Source organism: Oryzias latipes, chromosome 7 (assembly GCF_053564925.1).
Source record: "Oryzias latipes strain Hd-rR chromosome 7, Olatipes_Hd-rR_3.1".
Lineage (NCBI taxonomy): Eukaryota > Metazoa > Chordata > Actinopteri > Beloniformes > Adrianichthyidae > Oryzias > Oryzias latipes.
Window position 1 is genome coordinate 1,343,958 of NC_136243.1, and position 19,982 is coordinate 1,363,939.

Consider the following 19,982-nt stretch of genomic DNA (forward strand, 5'->3'; position numbering starts at 1 on the left):
AGCGTCCTGCAGTGTTCGGGTTGTCAGCGGCGCTCGATCAGGAGATGTGTGGGCCTTCTTGAATGCCGTGATCATCAGGATCTCTATGGTGAGCTGACATGCGGTCCTTCTCCTGTGTTTTTTTTCTGTGTTGAGGCTCTTCCTGGTTCTTCTGCTTGACCCGGTCAGCGGTGACGTCATGCCCCTAAGGACCCTGAGAATTGCAGTTCTTTTTCTTGAACGTAATGATGTGCACCTGGTTCAGTATCTGCTGTGCGGCTCTGCGTCGTCCGATTATCGTTTCGGGGATTGTGGGGTCTTTTCCGTGATTGTGAGGGTTGGCGGTCCTTGTCTGGTCTGGTTTCTCATGCTGGCTGAATTTGTTGTGGCTTTTGGTGTCTTTCTTTGTTATTGTGTTATTTAGGAGCCGGATGTAAATCTTGGCCATCATCCGATGCTGCCTCTGTTATGGTGGCTCTCTGTTTTTGTTTATTTTCTGTTAAAGCTGCTGTGTACATTGGATAGTTTAACCAGCGTTTGGATTGGTCCGTCGTTGGACCTGTCTCTCATCTGTGGACATTTTACTTCTCTTTGGTCTCTTTTATGCAGCAGCTGTGGCTCCTTTTCTCATTTTAATTCGCTTGGTCCGGAAACAGCGATCCTCGTGTCGTCACCACCCCATGCTCAGCGTCTGGTTCTGCTCCACCCTTCCTCCCTTGGGGCCAGCTGGTGTGTGGAGAGCCACCCCCCTCTGTGTTCCCCAGAGAGTCCAGCCCTAGTCTTCGGGGAACTAACATCTGCCACCCTTGTGAATGAGGCAGCCTCGTCTTCTCAACCTGACAGATATTTTGTTGTTTTCTCTCTCTGGTTGGTTTAGGGGTTTCTGGATGGTTGTAGGGGCTATATGATGGGCTCATTCCAGGGCCCCGTTTTCGAATCAGCCTCTAAGGGTGGCCTCTCGGAAGCAAGTCAGATTTGACGTGACTTGTATTAGACCTGTCAGCGCCTCACAGTTCATCCATTCTGGGCATCAGCAGCCTGATTCCTCGTGCGCCCCCCGGATTATTATTATCAGTATTTTTTTTTATCAATTCGGCTGACCATGATTAATTCCACTGGACGCATTGCATGGCTGGGGAAGGTGGATATAGCTGATTTTCTCACTGTTCTGCCTCTCCATCCCTCCCAGAGGCGTCTTCTTGGCGTTAGGTGGTGCTCAAAGTGTTGTTTATCTGTTTACCTTTCAGATGTCGTAACAGTCTTCATGTTTTCGACTACATTGTCAGAAGCCCTGTGCTGGACTTTGTGTAATCCCATGGGATCCCCTTCGTTTTGCATAGTATTGATGATTTTCCTCCTTTATCCCCGGTCTTTTGCATCTCTGTGGTCACAACTCATTTTTGAATCTGGATTTTCCGCTTTATCTGAATAAGATGTATGGCCCTCCACCCATCTGGATTTCTTTTCTGCCATGAATCTGGATGGTTCATTGATGCATGCCTCTCTGCCCGCTGTAAAATTCCTCGCATTCGTGCAGCGCATCGTCTTTTCATTGTTTGGATGTCAAAAGGGTTTTGTTGCTGTTGGGCCACCTGAATTTTGCTATGTGCATTATTCCCCACAGTCATTCGTTCTTTTTCTTTTCTCTAACTTGTCCTGTCCAACAGCTAAGCAAACAGATGAGAGCTGAAAGCCTTTTGTGTTGGACATATTTTATTTTAACAACAGGGGTTATGAATCTTATGATACACCAGATGTATATTTAAATAAACCCCTTTTGTAATTTCAGCTAAATTTTATTCATGTTAATTATATTTGTAAATATTTTTTGTTGGACCGGACGGAAAAGAAAATGAGGAAAGAAGAGAGATGGATGACAGATAAGGGGGGGATAGAGGGGTGATTATAGTAGCGAGGGTAAGAGCACGAAGCGTCAGAAAACAACAAGTTGCTGGAGCTTTATAATCACCACTGACAGGTTAGGATCCATGAAAAAATGTAAAATGGGCGGGGCCTGTCCACACACACACACACTCAAACGTTACATACACACCTCGTGGCTCCAAAAGCGTTCACACACAAACAAGTCTACATGGACATACTACCACTAACATTAACACACCCAAACTTATGCATTCAGACTAGAGGTAAGACCGGGCCTAAACATTCCAGCCCGACCCGACCCAGGCCCGCGGGCATTAAAGCCCAACCCGGTCCGAACCCGACCAATTAACTTGATTTGCAGGCCCGAGCCTGAAGCAAACCCGAAATTTCAATTTATCCCATAGTATTTTTGGCAAAAAAAAACGCCAGATTTAAGGTTAAAATAATTTACATATTTCTATGATCATGATAAATGCATTTGCACAACGAAATAACGCTGGAACACAGAATAAGAGGCCAGACAAAGAGAGTGAAAGAGAGATCTTGATGCACACTCGCTTCATTACGCGGAGAAACACTGCAGCCACGGCGGTGCGTGTTTGCCTTTTCAGTTCCCCTGTCTTAAATTTATCCCTGACTTCTTGCTGCTCCATATCGGGGATACCTAAACAAAATAGATGCAGACTTGCGGAGGGAAGATTACATTCAGGACACGTGCGCAAAGCGTGCCCTGGCTCTGCGTCTGAGCGTCCTGTTAAGTAGTAGTTATATAGCAATTACCTTACAGCGCCTCCTCTGTTTTGACCAAATTATTTATTTATAACAAGTATTCCTTAGTTTAGTATCCACACATCGTTTTAGTATACATTTTTATAAACATATTGTAACGACCCAGAGTTGGGACAGAGCTGCGGGTGGCCGGCGCCCCCCTCTTTCTGCCAGTTGCTGGACCACATTGTATGTCAATCAACGGTGGGCTGGTGACTGGTGGGATAAAGGGGGCGGGGTCTACCTGTGTGTGTGTGTGTTCGGTGAACGTTCTCCCTCTGAGTAAGTAGCTGGTTGTGCCTTTGGGTGTATGCGGTAACCGTTCTGACATTCAGGATTAATAAAGAGCTGTTTGACAACCGCCCGCCTAAGGAGCTTCTTTGCAGCCATCGGTTCGACCCGACCCGAACGTAATGATTGTCATTTAGTGCACGACCCGACCCGAAATTCGGGTTCTGACTCGGGCTCGGGCTTAAGATCCTACCTCCAATTCAGACTAACAACGTGAAACATCTCATTCAGTCATGCAAACTGTTTGTGCAAAGGTGAGATAGAAAAAAGAGGGAGAGAACCCAGCCCCCCACAGAGCCCCCCCCCCCCCCCCCCCCCCCCGCAGCCGCAGCGGCAGCCGGGACCCCCTACACCCGCACAGTACAGCAGATAGAGAAAGACCGCCTGCCGGGCAACCACATCTGCCACCCTGGGCAGGGCCAGCGGGACCGCCACAGCAGCCCCCGACGCCAAAGAGCAGGGGATAGAGAGTGCAAGCTCCAACCCGAAGAGCAGCCTCCCCACCGCGCCCATGGGGCCCAATGAGGGGACCCGCCCCAGGGGGATACCCCAAGCCCCAGACAGGCGGCCCACCACCACCCAGGAGACCTGCGCATCCCCCCGCCCCAGCCCCAGGGCAGAAGATCAGAAGTCCCTCTTCCTTGTGTGATGTATGTGTGTTAGTGAGCATGTGTGTGTGCGTGTATGGGTGTGTGTGTTGGAGTGTGCATTTTGTGGTGGAAAGGGGGGGTGTGTGTACTAAAGGTTGTGGTTAAAATTGGCAAGGAGAGCACTGAGGGGACATCTTCTGCTTGCAAACAGTGATGTCCAAGCAACCTCCCCACCAAAGGGCCCTTAAATGTCTAAGGTGCAGTTAAATTAAGGACATCTACTGCTTGCTGGCAGTGATGGTCATTCGTTGTTCTTGTTTTCTCGTTCTAGGTAGTTCAGTCCTGGACCTCCATGTTCATGTTTTCTGGATGTTTCTCTGTCTTGCGTTTTTGGTCTCTCCTTCTCGATGCTTGGAGTGGTGTTTCGTTGTGGCCATGACTGTTTCGGGTCTCCGGTCTCCCTCCACTTGTTTTCTGAGGCTGCGACTTCCATTGGTTTTGGGGGGAAATTTATGAAGACTGGTTTATGAATGTCCGGCCGTCGGAATTTAAGATGTTGAACCCAAATCCACAGCTTTAATGGTCCACTAACGGATCATGGTGTTCTGAGAGAATTCAGCCGTGAAGATTATTACAAAGGTTGTTTCAAGAAGTGAGATGATAGTTTTATGCGTCATCGGTGACTTGGTTTAGTGTTTAAATAACTTTACACTACAAGCGAATTTTAACCCTGGCCATAGAAACAATATCACTGACGCTCTCTAGCTTCAGTTCCAAGAGTTCAATTTTGTGTCCGCAAGGAGATGACACTGGACTAAGAGCATCTCCATTTAGAGACTTGTTGTCATCTGCCTCTAAATGCATGAGGTTCAGCCCAGCTAAAATACTATCAAAACCTACGATCCCTCATGGATCTTAAGTTGTTCTTCCTTTGCAGTATCCAGACACTCCTTTGCCAACTGATATTTCAGTAGTCTGTGCTCTTGTTGTCCATCTATTTGAGAACCGCTGATATCAAGTACAAAACATCAAATCCAGCAGAGCTGCAGTCCATTGCTACGTGAAATGTCGACCTTCCTCATCTACGAATCTCCTTGGTCCTTGGATACCCTTCCATTCGGCTGCTCCCCGATGGCCTTCTAAAGGTGTGTCCCTCCGGAAATGACAAAAGGTTACTTCTCTCTTACCATTGGTGCATAAAAAATGTTGATGTTAAGATTACATAGAGGTTCCAATTTTCACTGTTGCTTCTCTGTCTGAATCTGTGCTCCTGATGGCTTTCTATGGTGCGGTGAATACACAATAGAACCGTCTTTTTAACCCTTGCGAAAATATCTTTGATCGGATCAACATCAACGTTTACATACGCCACACATTCAGTCAAAATTAGTCATTTTTAAATGTGCATAACTTTCTAAAATACTGGAAATGGCCGTAGAAGAAGTAATGGCGAGTTCCGTTGTAATCAAACAAAGCTGCAGCATACAGCGAGATGATCTTCTCAACGTGTTTTTAGTATTGTTATGAATATTATAAGGCAGTGTTTTTCAACCTTTTTTGAGCCACGGCACACTTTATCCGTGACAAAAATCCCACGGGACACCAGCATCAAAAAAAAAGAGGAGAAACTCCTAGTCTGTATTGATTTGCAGTCCCTCCACAATCTCATGTGCATTTTTGTAATAATTGTGGCAGAAAAAACTGGAAGTTGCAGCTGTTTTTTTTCTAAAAGATGTAATAAAAATTAAGTTAGAAGATTTAAAAACTGTCTGATGTGTGTTCGTTGTGGTTTCAAGACGTCAAAGGAAGACTCATTGTACGCTGAGAAGCTGTGACTTTAACCCATTGCATCATGGGACATGTAGTTCAATCAGCCGCTGAATGAAGACAGACTGGCGTCTCTTAGCTTCATTGTTTTGTTCACTTGTTCCACGGTCTGATACCGGATTCTGCGGAAAGCTACACCGCTAAAGACGAGCTTTAGATGGTATTTTTGTTGGAACTGAGAGACTTATGGGCTAAATCGAAACAAGGAAGTTAAGACTTTAACCACTTCTGATTGGGCAGACTGTCGATGTGTGATTAAGCCTCCAAGAATGATTGGTGGAGACAGTTAAAGGGGCGGGACTTTTCAGAAAACAGTTATAGCTGCAGCTAAATCGTGGTACCATCATTCTTATCAAAATGTCTCTAATATAATCAAATGAACACAAAGAAAAAAGTATTTTATGATCTTACATATTCCTAACTACTCAGTGTTTTATCAGGACCTGTTTGGATGAACACAGAGCTGATATCCTGGAGATGGAAAATGCTTTTAGATAAGTGAATGAGGGTAATTTCCCACGGCAGACTAGTGTGTACACTGGTTGAAAAACACTGTTATAAGGTGCCTGTTCGTTCCTAATTGTTTTATATCGGTGATATAAAAAAAGGCTTGATGTTTGGGAATAACATCAGCCTTTATTTTGTCTGGACCTGATTTGGAAACATGAATTCACATGGTTGTTTACACAGATTCTAAGGACTGCGAAGAGTGGAACTTCTGCTTTGAAAAGCCACCTCTGTTAGCGCACAACTATTGGCATAACCCACCTATCTGGATGAGAAATAAATCTTACGAATGAGTCTGATCAGGTCAGAGTAGTCCGAACGGTGTGTTTACATGACACATTTTTCTTTTGATCTGGCGTTTATTCCAATTATTTTTGTCTATGTAACCGCAGCTATAGAGAGAGAAAGTTTCAACTCATTAAGTTCAGCTAAAATGAACATGAGGGCATTAAATAGTTCTTTGTGTTTTCAAATCAGGGGCTTGATTTCAGATTTGACAGATATGAATATTGGCTTAACGGTTTTTTCATATCTCTCCTAGTGCAGTGGCATAGACCACAGGTGTTGAAAATGATTTTTGTGTCATTTTTCACACTGTTGTCTGAATTCTAATAAAGCCAGGTTATGTCTGTAACCAGGTTCATACTTTGAACGAGGACATTGCTTTAAAAATAAAGATAAATGAAAAACAAGAGGATCTTGTTTGTGCAATCAATTTTCCCACTGAGAATCTGTATTCAGTTGGAAAAAGTAAATTAATGAGTAGTGAATTACTTTTTTAAATAGGTAATGAGTAAAGTAATTTAATTACAATTTTCATCCAGTAACTAAGTAAAGTAATCATTACTTTTTAAAAGTAATTTACCCAACACTGCTGACACATGGCTCTTTGGCATTTGGAAAATATGCAGAAGTGAGAGCAAATTTGACAATTACCGTAATTTCCGGATTATAAAGCACACCTGATTACAAGCCGCACCCACCCATTTTCACGTGTTTAACTTCTTTTGTACATACATAAGCCACGTCAGTGTACAAGCCGCATGCATTACGCAACATGGCCAGCCTGACAAAACATGTCCTGACTCCCAGACTGAGTGCAATTTATAACTACACCGTGGGAAGAGACTGTACTGCGTCAGCTCATGTGTTTGAATACACCCACATCTGCCAAACAGCATGGACCTCAATTCTGTTCACAAGTTCCTCAGTTATGTTTTTTTCCCCGCTCGCCACACCGTTGTCAGTGTATAAAGAATGAGCAAGGAGCAGCAGTGGATGGAGAGGAGAACGGAAGAACAACTCTCCTTCCACTTGTGTCGCGGCAGCGTTATGGTACTAACAGGGCTGGTTAAAAAAACACACCAGTAAAATAAAGCAGCGGCGACTGAAAAGCGTGCCGCTCAGCGCAACACGCGCGACTCAGCGCGGCGCGTGTGTCAGAAGTGTCCTTCCACAACAAACACTGTAGCTATGCGCTCCGCGCTCGGCCCGCGCGCTCTTTGTCTCCCCTTCCTATCTTCTCCGACACCCCTGGCCAGGGCGGCTGCAGGGAGGAGCGCTTTGTCCCCATTGCGCCGGTGGACAGAGCGAATCTTGTCTGTGCGGAGCAATTGGACTTAATACTGTACGTTTTGTGTATGAGGGGCGGATGCGGTGTTACGTGTGGGAGCCTTCAGACTGCCATCGGTCCCGCAGCTCTGTGTGAACGAGCAGCAGGAGAAGATGTCTCCAGCTCACACGGCAGCTGTGGGGCGGTGTGAGCTTTTCAAAGTAAAATTCTGCTCAGTCCTTAGAAACCGTTAAAACAATCACGTCGATTTGTGTTTCCAGTGGTGTCCCGACAAAATAAAGGCTGATGTTATTCCCACATATTTACGTGCAGCCAAGCTGCAGATTGCAGCTTTTCCTGCATGGATTCATGTTCATCCAGGCTAAATGCTGTTAGCCTTCACCTAACCGTTCTTCCGGCTTCGTTCTGCCACAAAAAAGCACTGACCACACAGATTAAAAATAAAATGATGAGCGAACAGGCGCTTCATAATAACCATAACATAACGATAATAAACGTATGTTTAAAAGATCATCTCGTATATTACGGCGCTGCTAATAGATGGACTAGTGTCACCATGACTCAGAGGTAAATTCCCTCCATGCGCTGTTCTCTCCGTCAGCAGCTGACCGGCTTTTCCAAACCCGTTGGTGATGGTGGATTTTTTTACGCTGCTTTTAACGATTGCTTTTAACTTGAAAGCTGCGTCATATTGTAGTGGCGATCACATGCACGTTGGGTCTAATGGCACCAAAGGATTCTGGGATGCGGCCGGGCATGCGTGTTTCGTTTTGTTGAACCATGACTGAAGTGTCTAAGACCTGAAGTGAGGTGCATGCTGTTTGGCTGCTAAGAGGTGTGTTGAAAAATAAATGACTTGTTGCTTGGAGTTGGATAAAGCATTCAACCCATGTTCTGAGACTGAAAGTACGTACATGGCGGCCGCCAATTAAATACATAAATTAGCCGCGTCACTGAATAAGCCGCAGGGCTGTGAGCGCAGGACAAAAGTAGCGGCTTATAGCCCGGAAATTACGGTAATTTTTTTCTTTGTGATTTCTAACATTCACATTAAGTTTTGTGTAATTACACTTTCACCTGCTCTACAGAACGTTTCTGTGTGCTCAGACTTTACGAATAATATTCCTGCAGAGGTGAAGATGTTAGGAACTGCATGATCAGAGAAAACGGCTGCAGCAGAATCAGAATCAGAGTCCTTTTATTGTCATTGGACATGGTGATACAATGAAATTGCAGCAGCCTTGGAGTGCTGAAGATAAATAAACTAAAACAAAATAGAAATACTGTACTCACATGTCTAACAAAAAATGTACAATATGTACAGAAATAGTTAAATATTAAATATGTATGGACAACATAGAATGGAATGAGTTAAGTTGCCATGAGCGCAGCATAATATTGTGTGTTATTGCACAGAAGTCAGATATTGCACACATGCGTTTTAATCAGTTATTTAGCATTTGTAAAAAGTCAGAGTGGGGTGTAGTTGGTGGAAGTATGTGTAATCTGTATAGTGATTGCCTGTGGAAAAGGCTGTTCCTTGTCATGGCCTACAATGGTGACACAAACACGCCTCTCAAACGTGCACATAGACAGACCAGCTCAGCTCCTATGTGATGCAAAGCAGGGCTGGAAACAAGCTCTTTTGAGGTATTTGTGTTACCAAACAGACTGCCTCCCAACAGAGTTTGAGTTCATCCTGAACAATATCTTTTCAATGAACAAATGCTTGAGCTCCTGCCACTGCGGTGAAACCTCTTCCAGTTAGAAAAGTCATAGACATATGCCAGGAATTAACTGGTAGCTGTCAGACAGCTTTAGTCCTGGTGCAGGTCGATACTATAAGGCTGGATGAAGTTTGTGACAGATGAGGATCTGGTTCAGCAGGGGAAAAAATTTACTCTGATTTACCCTTGTGCTATCCTAGGTACTTTACCATTGGGAGTTGGGTCATCTAGACCCACTAGACAGTGCTCTGAACCTTTTTTCTTCAATGATTTGTGATCTTCACTGGTGTCCATGGATTACATGAAATCTTTCCACCTTTATCCACCTTTGTCATGGTAGGGAGAACATGTCAATGTAAGGGGGGGTCAACTAAGATAGCACAAGGGTTAATGCTTTGTGTTGGAAAAGACTCCTGCTCAACGCTCATTACCTTCAGCCAGTTTCTTTGAAAAACGTCAGAGTTTTGATGCTAACCACTACATATCGCTCTGATAGGAGAGGAGGGCCCAGTGTCAGAGGCACGAGGAGTGCAATTGAGGTGAGAGCTGTAAGATGGAAAAAACATCTGTTGTTAAACTGACCTGAGGCAATGAGGTGAAGCCTCCTCCAAGGCCAGACCACATATTTTGGATCCAGTTTGGCCCCAGCTGGGACCACGGGTCAAAATTGATTTGAAGATAATACATTTTCCCCTTTCTGTGTTTAAAGATGTTCCTCCATCTCCCACTGTCACTGCCTCCTCTCCCTTTCAGCACCCTTCCTTCTTTTACCCTCCTCATGCTGGCTGTCTTATGTCCCTGGCGAGGTGCAGCTTTCTGATAAGCCTCTATGGCCTTGGTGAAAACCAACTGTTGTATGAACCAATCAGAGGAGGGCGTGGCTTCAGCTGGTCCCACCTGAGCATTAACAGAGGGTCACTAAAAGCACATAGACACAAACTGGACTCTGATCGGCCTTATCTTAGGCAGGTAAACAACACAGACAGTAAGCAGAGAGAGAGAGAAGGAAGTGCAGGAACAGGGCGAGAGACTAATGTGAAAACAGAAGAGAGAGACATTTCAATAGAAACTGATGACTGCCGAAACACACAGACTAACAACTTCTGCAAGGTACCACACAAACACACACACACACAAAGCAAACAGAATGACCAACAACTTCTGTAAGGTAACGTACACACACACACAAGAAAATGATTTTGCTTTGATGTAAGACAAAATGAGTGAGAGACAAACTGAGTGAGAGAGTGGGCCACAGCGAGTTTTGTCGTACAAACGCATCTGCTAAATTGTCACTAGACAAAACGCCAGAGCGTCCTCAATTGAGGAGGTTAAAGTCCATTCCTTGGCTCCCTCCTATTCAACAAAAATTTGAATTTGTTGTAGCCCTGTGGGCCTACAGGCCACAGTGGGGGCGGGGGTGGTGCTGCACCGAGACGAATGTTTGGGCAGACTATTAAACTCTGGATCTTTGTAGTTAGGTAGGTTAATTAAATTCATATTTTAATGCCTATTATCTAGGGGTGTAAGAAAAAATCGATTTTGGCAAAATATCGCGATAGTTCATTTGGCGATACTCGTATCGATTCAAAATGCTGTCAGGATGATATTTATTTAATTATTTCTGAGCGTCTTTTAGTGTCTGACTCCTGTTGTCCACTTCACCCTCCGACCACTAGTTGGCAGCAGAGAACATGGAGCGTCTTTGAGCAGCTTTACACAACACAAGACAACAGGAAGACTGCAGCCAGAGGCAGCTTGTTCTGTTGTTGTGAGACATGAACTAGTTGGGTTTTATTTGGGATGGGTACAGAACAGAAACTCTGAGCCATCTTGCTGCCAGTAAGATATAAAAACAAGGATTGTGGTGCTTTTTAGCGGCTCAGATAAATACGAGTGAATCAGTGCAGCGGCTAATAGGCTAATGCACTTAGTTAGCATCGGCTAAAATGCTATCGGCAAAGCGGGCCAAAGTTCTGCAGAACCTCACAGTATTAGATTTTAGTTTAGTGACCTGATAGATCAGAGGGATGTGAACAACGCTCTGAAAAAAAGGCAGACATCGTGGCGATCAGCATTAGTTTACCTCCGCGTGTGAGAAAGCGTGGCTGCAAAGGTGCAGCAGACCAGATATGTGTAAACAAAGCACCTTCTTTGTCACATTAAAGCAACTTTCCTTCATTCTGTCCTGCTGCCTCATCATCACACTTTATTGTTTCTGGAAAGCATCAGTGCCCCCCGCCCCCATTTTTTATTTTTGAAGCACCATTCAGGATCCTGAACCTTTTAAAAGCACTGGAGAAGCTACATTAAGCAATGTTAAAGTTAAACAGCATTTTATTTCCCCAATAGAAACTTATTGGTTAAGGCACATTCATTCTTTGTTTTTTCTTATACTGAAAAATATTTTGTTGTGGAAATCAGACAATGTTAACTGTTACCTTTCTATATTTTAACTTACCAAAATAAAAGCACTTTGAATTTGCTTTGGTAAACGCAACTTATATGTGAGTTACAGTTGCAGTGCTTAACATTGTGATCATTTAAATAAACTGAATTTGACAATTTTATTACAGTGGAAGACATTAAAATTCAGGTAGAGTTTTTCAAAGTCATATTTAAGAAAAAAGAAAATTTGTCTAAGTAAAATATCAGGAAATGTATCGTATCGCTGGACCCTTGCCAATACACAACCCTACTATTATCGTCTATGGGTAAAGTTTTTAACACAGTTGACTTTAACATGCATGTTGATGATGTTTCATGTGACGCAGCTAAGTCTTCCATCACCAACTCCTGCAGCTTCACTCGGCTTGGCTTGGCCCCTCCTATGTAAAAGACCACACTCTGGGGACATATGACAGACTGTCGTAAGCATAACAATGGAAGGGAAACAGTAGCTGCGTTTACATGGACAAAAGTAATCGGAAAGAGCGCCTGATCGGAAGAAAAATGCGTCATGTAAACACGCCGTTCTGAATACTCTGTCCCGATCAGACTCATTCGGATCAAAATTTCTTTCCGATGGAGATAGGTGGGTTATGCCGATTGTTTATCCGATCGTTGGTCATGGAAACGGTTATTTCCAATCGTGTGTCACTACTAGAGGTAAGATCGGGCCTAAAAATTCCAGCCCGACCCGACCCAGGCCCGCGGGCATTAAAGCCCAACCCAGCCCGATCCCGACCAATTAACTTGATTTGCAGGCCCGAGCCTGAAGCAAACCCGAAATTTCAATTTATCCCATAGTATTTTTGGCAAAAAAAAACGCCAGATTTAAGGTTAAAATAATTTACATATTTCTATGATCATGATAAATGCATTTGCACAACGAAATAACGCTGGAACACAGAATAAGAGGCCAGACAAAGAGAGTGAAAGAGAGATCTTGATGCACACTCGCTTCATTACGCGGAGAAACACTGCAGCCACGGCGGTGCGTGTTTGCCTTTTCAGTTCCCCTGTCTTAAGTTTATCCCTGACTTCTTGCTGCTCCATATCGGGGATACCTAAACAAAATAGATGCAGACTTGCGGAGGGAAGATTACATTCAGGACACGTGCGCAAAGCGTGCCCTGGCTCTGCGTCTGAGCGTCCTGTTAAGTAGTAGTTATATAGCAATTACCTTACAGCGCCTCCTCTGTTTTGACCAAATTATTTATTTATAACAAGTATTCCTTAGTTTAGTATCCACACATCGTTTTAGTATACATTTTTATAAACATATTGTAACGACCCAGAGTTGGGACAGAGCTGCGGGTGGCCGGCGCCCCCCTCTTTCTGCCAGTTGCTGGACCACATTGTATGTCAATCAACGGTGGGCTGGTGACTGGGGGGCGGGGTCTACCTGTGTGTGTGTGTGTGTGTGTGTGTGTGTGTGTGTGTGTGTGTGTGTGTGTTTGTGTGCGTTCGGTGAACGTTCTCCCTCTGAGTAAGAAGCTGGCTGTGCCTTTCGGTTTATGCGGTAACCGTTCTGACATACAGGATTAACAAAGAGCTATTTGACATCCGCCCGCCTAAGGAGCTTCTTTGCAGCCATTACAATATGTTTATTAAAAAAGTCAGCGAGAGAGAAGCCCGGCCCCACCCGACCTGAACGTAATGATTGTCATTTTAGTCATTTTTGTCATGATTGTCATGTTCTGACTCGGGCTCGGGCTTAAGATCTTACCTCTAGTCACTACTGCACGAGTGAACCGTGTCTGTGAGTGTTTGCGGACAGGGGGATGGTGCTTTGTTACGTTTTTGTTACGGGTGCTTTGTTAGACTTTTGTCGCGCCGCTCTTAGAAACTGTTCAAACAATCACGTGGATTTCTGTTTCCAAGGCCAAATGTTGTCAGCCTTCCCATAACCCTGGCTTCTTCCGGCTCCGTTCTTCCACAAAAAAAGCACTGACAATACGGATTAAAAATAAAATGATGAGCGAACAGGCGCTTCATAATATTCATAACATTAATAAAAGCACGTTTAGAAGATCATCTTGTACATTACTGAGCTGCTGCATAAATGTATATGGCAAGTCTGTTTACTGTGGGACTCATTTCCTCTTCCGGTATTTTCAACACTTCTGCACATGCCCAAATGATTTATTCTGACCAAAAGTGTGACCATGTGAACATTTTTTCTAATCGGAAAAAGGTTTTCTGGGCCCATGTACACGGTTGAATTCTAATCTGACCATTGATCCGATCAAAACATCTTGCCCATGTAACCGCGGCTAGTGTTTTCCCACGATGGAGGCCAGCAGAGGGAGGTACAGTGAAATAAGAAGAGATCCAAAAATTGAGCCTGTGGGACCCTACAAAACAGTACCGCAAATCCCCACCACGCAATAAAGCCTGGGCGGTAAAACTTTATGCACTCTAAAAAGAAAAAAGTTGATCCAACTTAATTGAATCACTTCTATTAGTAACACATAATTGAATTAGGTTTATTCACCTTCATTTTTTATGTCTATTCAACTCAATTTAATATGTGGATTTAACTTAACTGATTTATTTTTATTTTTTTCAATTTTGTTTATACAACTTAAAATGATACATTTTTCTAAAGTTTCAACCAATGGACCTTGTAATTTCCATGTCAAAGACATGAATGACCCAGCAATGTCTCACATTACAAGGCAGGAACTCACGTGTTGTGAAATCTATCTGTAATATTGGCACACACAGTGTTTACCGCACAAGGGGGTTGGTCATAATCCTCTACCAAACTGTGCAGAAAGAAATAAACATAACAGGATACATTACTAGTTCAAACAGAGTAAAACAGCTAGACAACAAAGCACATGGACAAAAACTCACACTTACAATCGGCCCAGACAGGCAAAGAAAATGGTATCCCACAATTCTTTGCGCTGCCGTACGTTATGACGTCATGACGCGTTGACAGCTTCCCACCAAAGTCATACCAACTTAATTGAATTAAGTTAAATGAAAGTAAAATAACATTTCAGACAACTATGTGTTATTTTTAAGTTGAATAAACTCAAAAAATGATTTATTTTCACCAAACTAAATAATTAAGTTAGATCAATGTAAAAAAGTGGCTGCCATTTCGCGCCTACGGCCCCTCTGACCATCACCGGGATCATTCATGCACATTCACACACCAGTGGAGGCCATACTGGAGGCAAGGAGGGTAAGTTCTCTTGCCCAAGGACACAACGACATTTGGCTGGTGGGAGCGGGGATTGAACCGCCGACCCTTCGATCATTGGACGACCCGCTCAACCACCTGAGCCACTGTCGCCCAATCTACTTATTACAGTATTCCCCTCTTATTTGCACCTGCGAGTGCAGAGATCCACCTACTCCCCAGCCCTGAGGCAAAATGTCGGTCACCGATCTTTACTCACCAAAAACCCTTTTGAAACATTTCTGATGCTTTGTAAAACATTTCATATTAAGAGCAATAGACTGTACCTTTATAACACACATTAGGAGTGTATCTCTATGCCTTAAAACCAGACGTGCATGCTTCCTCCTTCATCAGTTACGTGTGAGAGGGCATCTTCATCCAGAAGAGGCCTGTTTCATCCATCATTTATTCATACGGATGATAATTATTCTACGAGATTGTCAACGAGCATAGGTACAGCATTTTATTGTTCAACTAATAAAGTTAAAGTCCCACTAGTTGTCGTGCACCTAAGTGTGAAATTTGTTCTCCGCATTTGACCCCTTCCCTAGGGAATTGGCGAGCTGCAGACACAGCCGCGTTCAGGACTGCTTTGGTGGGTTAACCTCCCCTTTATGCGGAGCTGTCAATGTTTCACAACTGGGGTGGTCCACAGCATCTTCCAGCATGTACACACAAAAGGCAAACTTGGACCAGTTTCAACCTTTAAACCTAGCCGATCTCAAAACTTCCATTTATCTGAAAAAAAAAACGTCATTGAAACTGATTACACATACGAAGGAGCAAAATCTTTTGAATTGCATCAGTCAGACTTTTGAAGAAAACTTTGTAATGTCAAAAAGTCAAGATTTACACCCAAATGAACACATGTATATATTGGTATGAAATATTTTTTTATGTTTATTGTTTTCTATTTATAACAATTGTGTGAGTGTGTGATTGGGGGAGGGGGTAATTAATTTTTTTAGATTTTATTAGTAGGCCTGCGGGGGGGGGGGACCTGAAACAGAACACCAATGGGGGACCTTTCTGTGTGGGGTGTGCATGTCAAAATATGCTTCATAGGTTTATTGGTTACTCTAAATTGTCCCTAGGTATGCATGTGAGTGTGCATGGGTGTGTGATTGTGACCCTGCGACAGACTGACGACCTGTTCAGGGTGTCCCCTGCCTGCACCCGGATTTGGCCAGAATAGGCTCCAGCAGTCCTGTGACCCCGAAAGGGAAAAAATTGATTCAAAGATGAATGAGCGAATGAATGATTTATTAGTTCTTTGTCCATATTTTCGAGTGAAGGTAATTTTGATTGGCAGGTGGGTGGACCAAACATTAAAATTTTACTTTGTCTAGACCAGGGGTCGGCAACCCATGGCTCCGGAGCCACATGTGGCTCTTTCATCCATCTGTTGTGGCTCCCTGTGACTTTGGAAAATAATGAGTATTTTATAATAATTAAATTTTATTTTAGTTTTTTCATTTTTCATGGCATTTCAAAGGCGCTGCTAGCTCCGCACGAAGCACGAGCCACGTAAAAAAACAGCTTAGTAATGAGCTCGTATTTATCGGGCGAGACCTGCAGAGCTGATAGCAGGAGGAGACACGCGGGGCGGCTTCAATAAACACTCCGATCTTCTGCCGGGAACTTGACGTACCGCGGGGCAGAGACCAACTCGCTGATGACAGACCGAGAGTTCGCGCCAGCGTTGCCAGATAGAGTCAAAGGTTTCTAGCCGAAAAGTCATCTGAAAACCGCCAGACCCAGCCAAAGACCGCCAAACACAGCTTTAGCTTTTGTTGATGTTTTTTTTTCATACTGGACTGATAAAATAAAAGATTTTTCTAAATAAAAGGTAGTTCAGACTAAAAATAAAATGTGTACAATATTGAATATTTCTTCAGCGGGCCGCCTTCTTCCATTCATTTTCTTAACCCGCTCTATCCCCGCTATAACCTGCGTCTGGCTCTTTCATCCTTGTGCTGCGCTGGAGCGACCCGACTTCCGTATTTTGCGCTCTCTGTGTAGGACACACTGAGGAGCGCGGGGGAAACAAATCTCAGCTGCAGAGGATGTGAACAGGTGAACAGGTAGAGAGGAGAAGCAGGTGGAGAGGCGGGGGAGGGGGTTTGGCTTCAAACTCTGTCAGAGATGCAAACACGGGCGTCAGATTCAGACGCAGCTTTGCCTGCGGAAGTTGAAGCAGAGACTTTCTCTGGGATTATTTATGAACTCACACATGGAAACTTGATTACCCAGTAGAACTCTTCAAAATAATAAACCTGATCTCTCCACATTCTCAGTGTCTACCATGCATTGATAAACACATGCAGAGATCAGACCAGAACCAGTAGCTCCTTCCAACGCGGCCGCGGTATCTTGATCCTTTAAAGAACATAATGTGCATTTGCAGCGACGTCTGCTTCAGACGATGTCCGATTGGCCAATCTCCATGTCAATCAAGTCCCGTACTTCTCAGTGAGGATTTTGATTGGCTGGTGGATTTTAAAGAAGTACTTTTTTTAATCTTTTCTGGCCCGCGATCTACACTCATGTCATTGAAGATCGACGTAATGAGCACCTTTGAATAATATATACATGCATAATATATATAATGATGTCAAAACAGGTTGTGGCTCCGGGAGCTTTCTTTTTTATTAGGGGCGGTCCCAAATGGCTCTTTGAGTAAAAAAGGTTGCCGACCCCTGGTCTAGCCCAATAAACCATTTTCAGGAAGTTGTTGAGGTGGGTGGGGCAAACTCCAATCACAAAGCCTGTCTAACTTTAGCCTTCATTATTGCCATGCGGAATCTAGTGGTTAGCAGGGATGCAATTATTTACTTTGCCAACAATTCGATTCAAACCTAAATTTTTGGGAAATGTTTTTTTCGGTTTGAAATATCATTTTGTGTTTTACAAAGCAACATCAAAAAACTAAATACCGTATTTTCAGGACCATAAGGCGCACTTAAGTCTTAAATATTCTCCAAAATGTAGGGGGCACCCTATGAGGCGGTATTGTGTTGTTGTGGGGCGTAGAAGAAGACGGCATGAGAACGGGGGAGGGAAGTGTGAAGTGGCGTAAACAACATTGTTTACAACATCTCTGAAGCACAGTTTAAACTGCAAACTAACAGCTATCCAGAGGAACATGGTAGCAGTTCCTAGAGAATTCAAGATGAAGGAATCCATGGTTCGCAAGTGGAGGAAGCTGGAAAACGAACTCCGACAGTCAAAATGACGCAGCTGAATCTCCGCGGAAAAAAGGTGACTCGAGTAATGGATTATTGATCAGCCATCAGCTTAAAGAAGCTTCCCTGCAGTCACCATTTGACTGAGCAGTAACGCTTTCGCTTGAAACGCCGTCATCTTTCCATCCGAGCAAGGATTACGGTGCCGGTGCGACTTCCATCGGATAACAATGAAAAAAGCTGTTCATCATCCGCTCATACTGCAGTAAAGATCGCCAACAAACATCTCCAGCCCAGCCACATCACCAACATGAACAAGGTTTGACATTCTGGTGAGTCAAACTGTCAAGATGAACGGGAGCAGCGTGGTAGAATATGCAAAACAGGGCACGGCTTTTATTGTTTTGGGCGGCAGCGCCGGGCGAGTTACGCTATAATTTGTGAATTGATTGTAGAAGCTTGGGCTAACGTGTCTGCTTGCACTGCTTTCAAAGTGCCGAAAAGCCGGCATCATCGTTCACGAGGAGCCGCATGGCGACAAGACAGACTCTGACAATGGCTAAAGGGAACCTGGCGTGTTTGGTAGAAATTTAGCCCAGCTGTTCATTTCAGATACAGCAGATGAGGACTTTGATGGAATCTGGGAGGCTAGTTGATGACTGAAAAAAATGAAAAATAAATCACAATCAACTCAGTTTTGCTCCCGCTGCCTTTTTTTAAAACATACACTAGCATGCATGTTTTACCAGTTTTAACGTGTTAACACCTTTAAAAGCGGTACACCTTTGTTATGTGTCAAATATCGCAAAATCACCTATAACTGAGACCGCGCCCTAAACCCAGTGCGCCCTCTGAAGAAAACCCTTTCAGCTGGTTCATACTAACTCTGGTGGAATGTAATGAAACAGTCAATTCTAAAGCCTTCTTAAATTTAGCACAACTGTTTTACAATTTTAATACTGGTATGAAATAGTGATGCAGCGATTCACTTTCCCCACAATCTGTTTCATTGGAGTTACATACGGGTTGGTTTTCGATCAAGAATGTGGCATCCGTAGTGGGTAGTGTCAGAGACGTGAACCTATTCAGTGTATAAACAGTAGTTCCATGGTTTCAAATGACATCATGACGCCGCTGACTCTGGGACATTCTCAATCATGTTTTTTTTTTTTTTTTGACTTTTTGCTCAGCATTTCATACTCTTGAGAATGTTATGTTGAGGAGACTTGCTAAAGCCATGGTCACATATACAACTGCCACAGCGCAATTAGGGAAAATTGGTAGAGTCCTCAAGATTAGCTGCCGCCACCCGATTTTTCTGTAAATGGTTGGTGTGGTCATGAATGCAGACGGCGGCAGTCCAGCAGCAGTCAGTCAGGCAGGATGTCTTCATTACAAAATCGGGCGACAGCTGAGTAGTCACAGCAGCTCTGACTGAAGAATGTGTAAATGTCTCCAGACAGTGGCCGTCTATGTCAAGTGTCACCAGCAGCCAGGGGGGCAATGTTCCTGTGTGTATGCAGAGAGACATGCTTACTTCACTAATCTCATTTCCAAAAGCATAGGTAATCCTAAAGTGCTATTCAACACCATTAGCGATATTGTGAGCCCAGCACCTGCCGTTCCCATCCATTCGAATGAGGATTGTGATAAGTTTTTATCATTTTTTATTGAAAAAGTCATCTGTTGAGAAGTTCTCTGTGTCACAAAGCGGGTTCTGGTTCCTTTCCTAGTCCACCTCTGCTTGTGGTTTTAATCACGGTCTCACCCGTTTCTCTCCCTGAGCTAGTCAGATTATTTGGCACAATACAGTCATCCTCTTGCTCTTTTGACGTGCTGCCAAAGTCTCTGCTCAAAGATGTCTTCCAGTCCATCAGTCCCTGTGTCCTGTCAATAATAACTCATCCTTGCTGTTTGGTCAAGTCTCTGAGCACTTCAAGAAAGCTGTGGCTTCCTCTCCTTAAAGAACCAGGGCTTGACTCCTCCCTCTTGAGCAGCGGTAGACCAATT

General features: G+C 43.9%; 1 protein-coding gene across 9 annotated transcripts in view; it reads left to right on the top strand.

The window, feature by feature from the left end:
* The window catches only part of LOC105354474 (membrane-associated guanylate kinase, WW and PDZ domain-containing protein 3), a 159,419-nt gene that overhangs the window by 58,544 nt on the left and 80,893 nt on the right, over window positions 1–19,982 (top strand). For 2 of the 9 annotated variants that reach the window (XM_020704938.3, XM_078950000.1), the window contains exon 1: window positions 10,025–10,256. The exons of 3 other annotated variants lie outside the window; for them this stretch is intronic. In XM_020704938.3, coding sequence (XP_020560597.1) covers window positions 10,219–10,256 — 38 coding nt within the window. In that variant the 5' untranslated portion in view covers window positions 10,025–10,218. Of the gene's footprint in view, window positions 1–3,594; window positions 4,658–10,013; window positions 10,257–19,982 lie in introns of those variants that run through there. 4 more of the 9 variants (XM_078949998.1, XM_020704940.3, XM_078949997.1 and 1 more) reach the window with 4 other exon arrangements.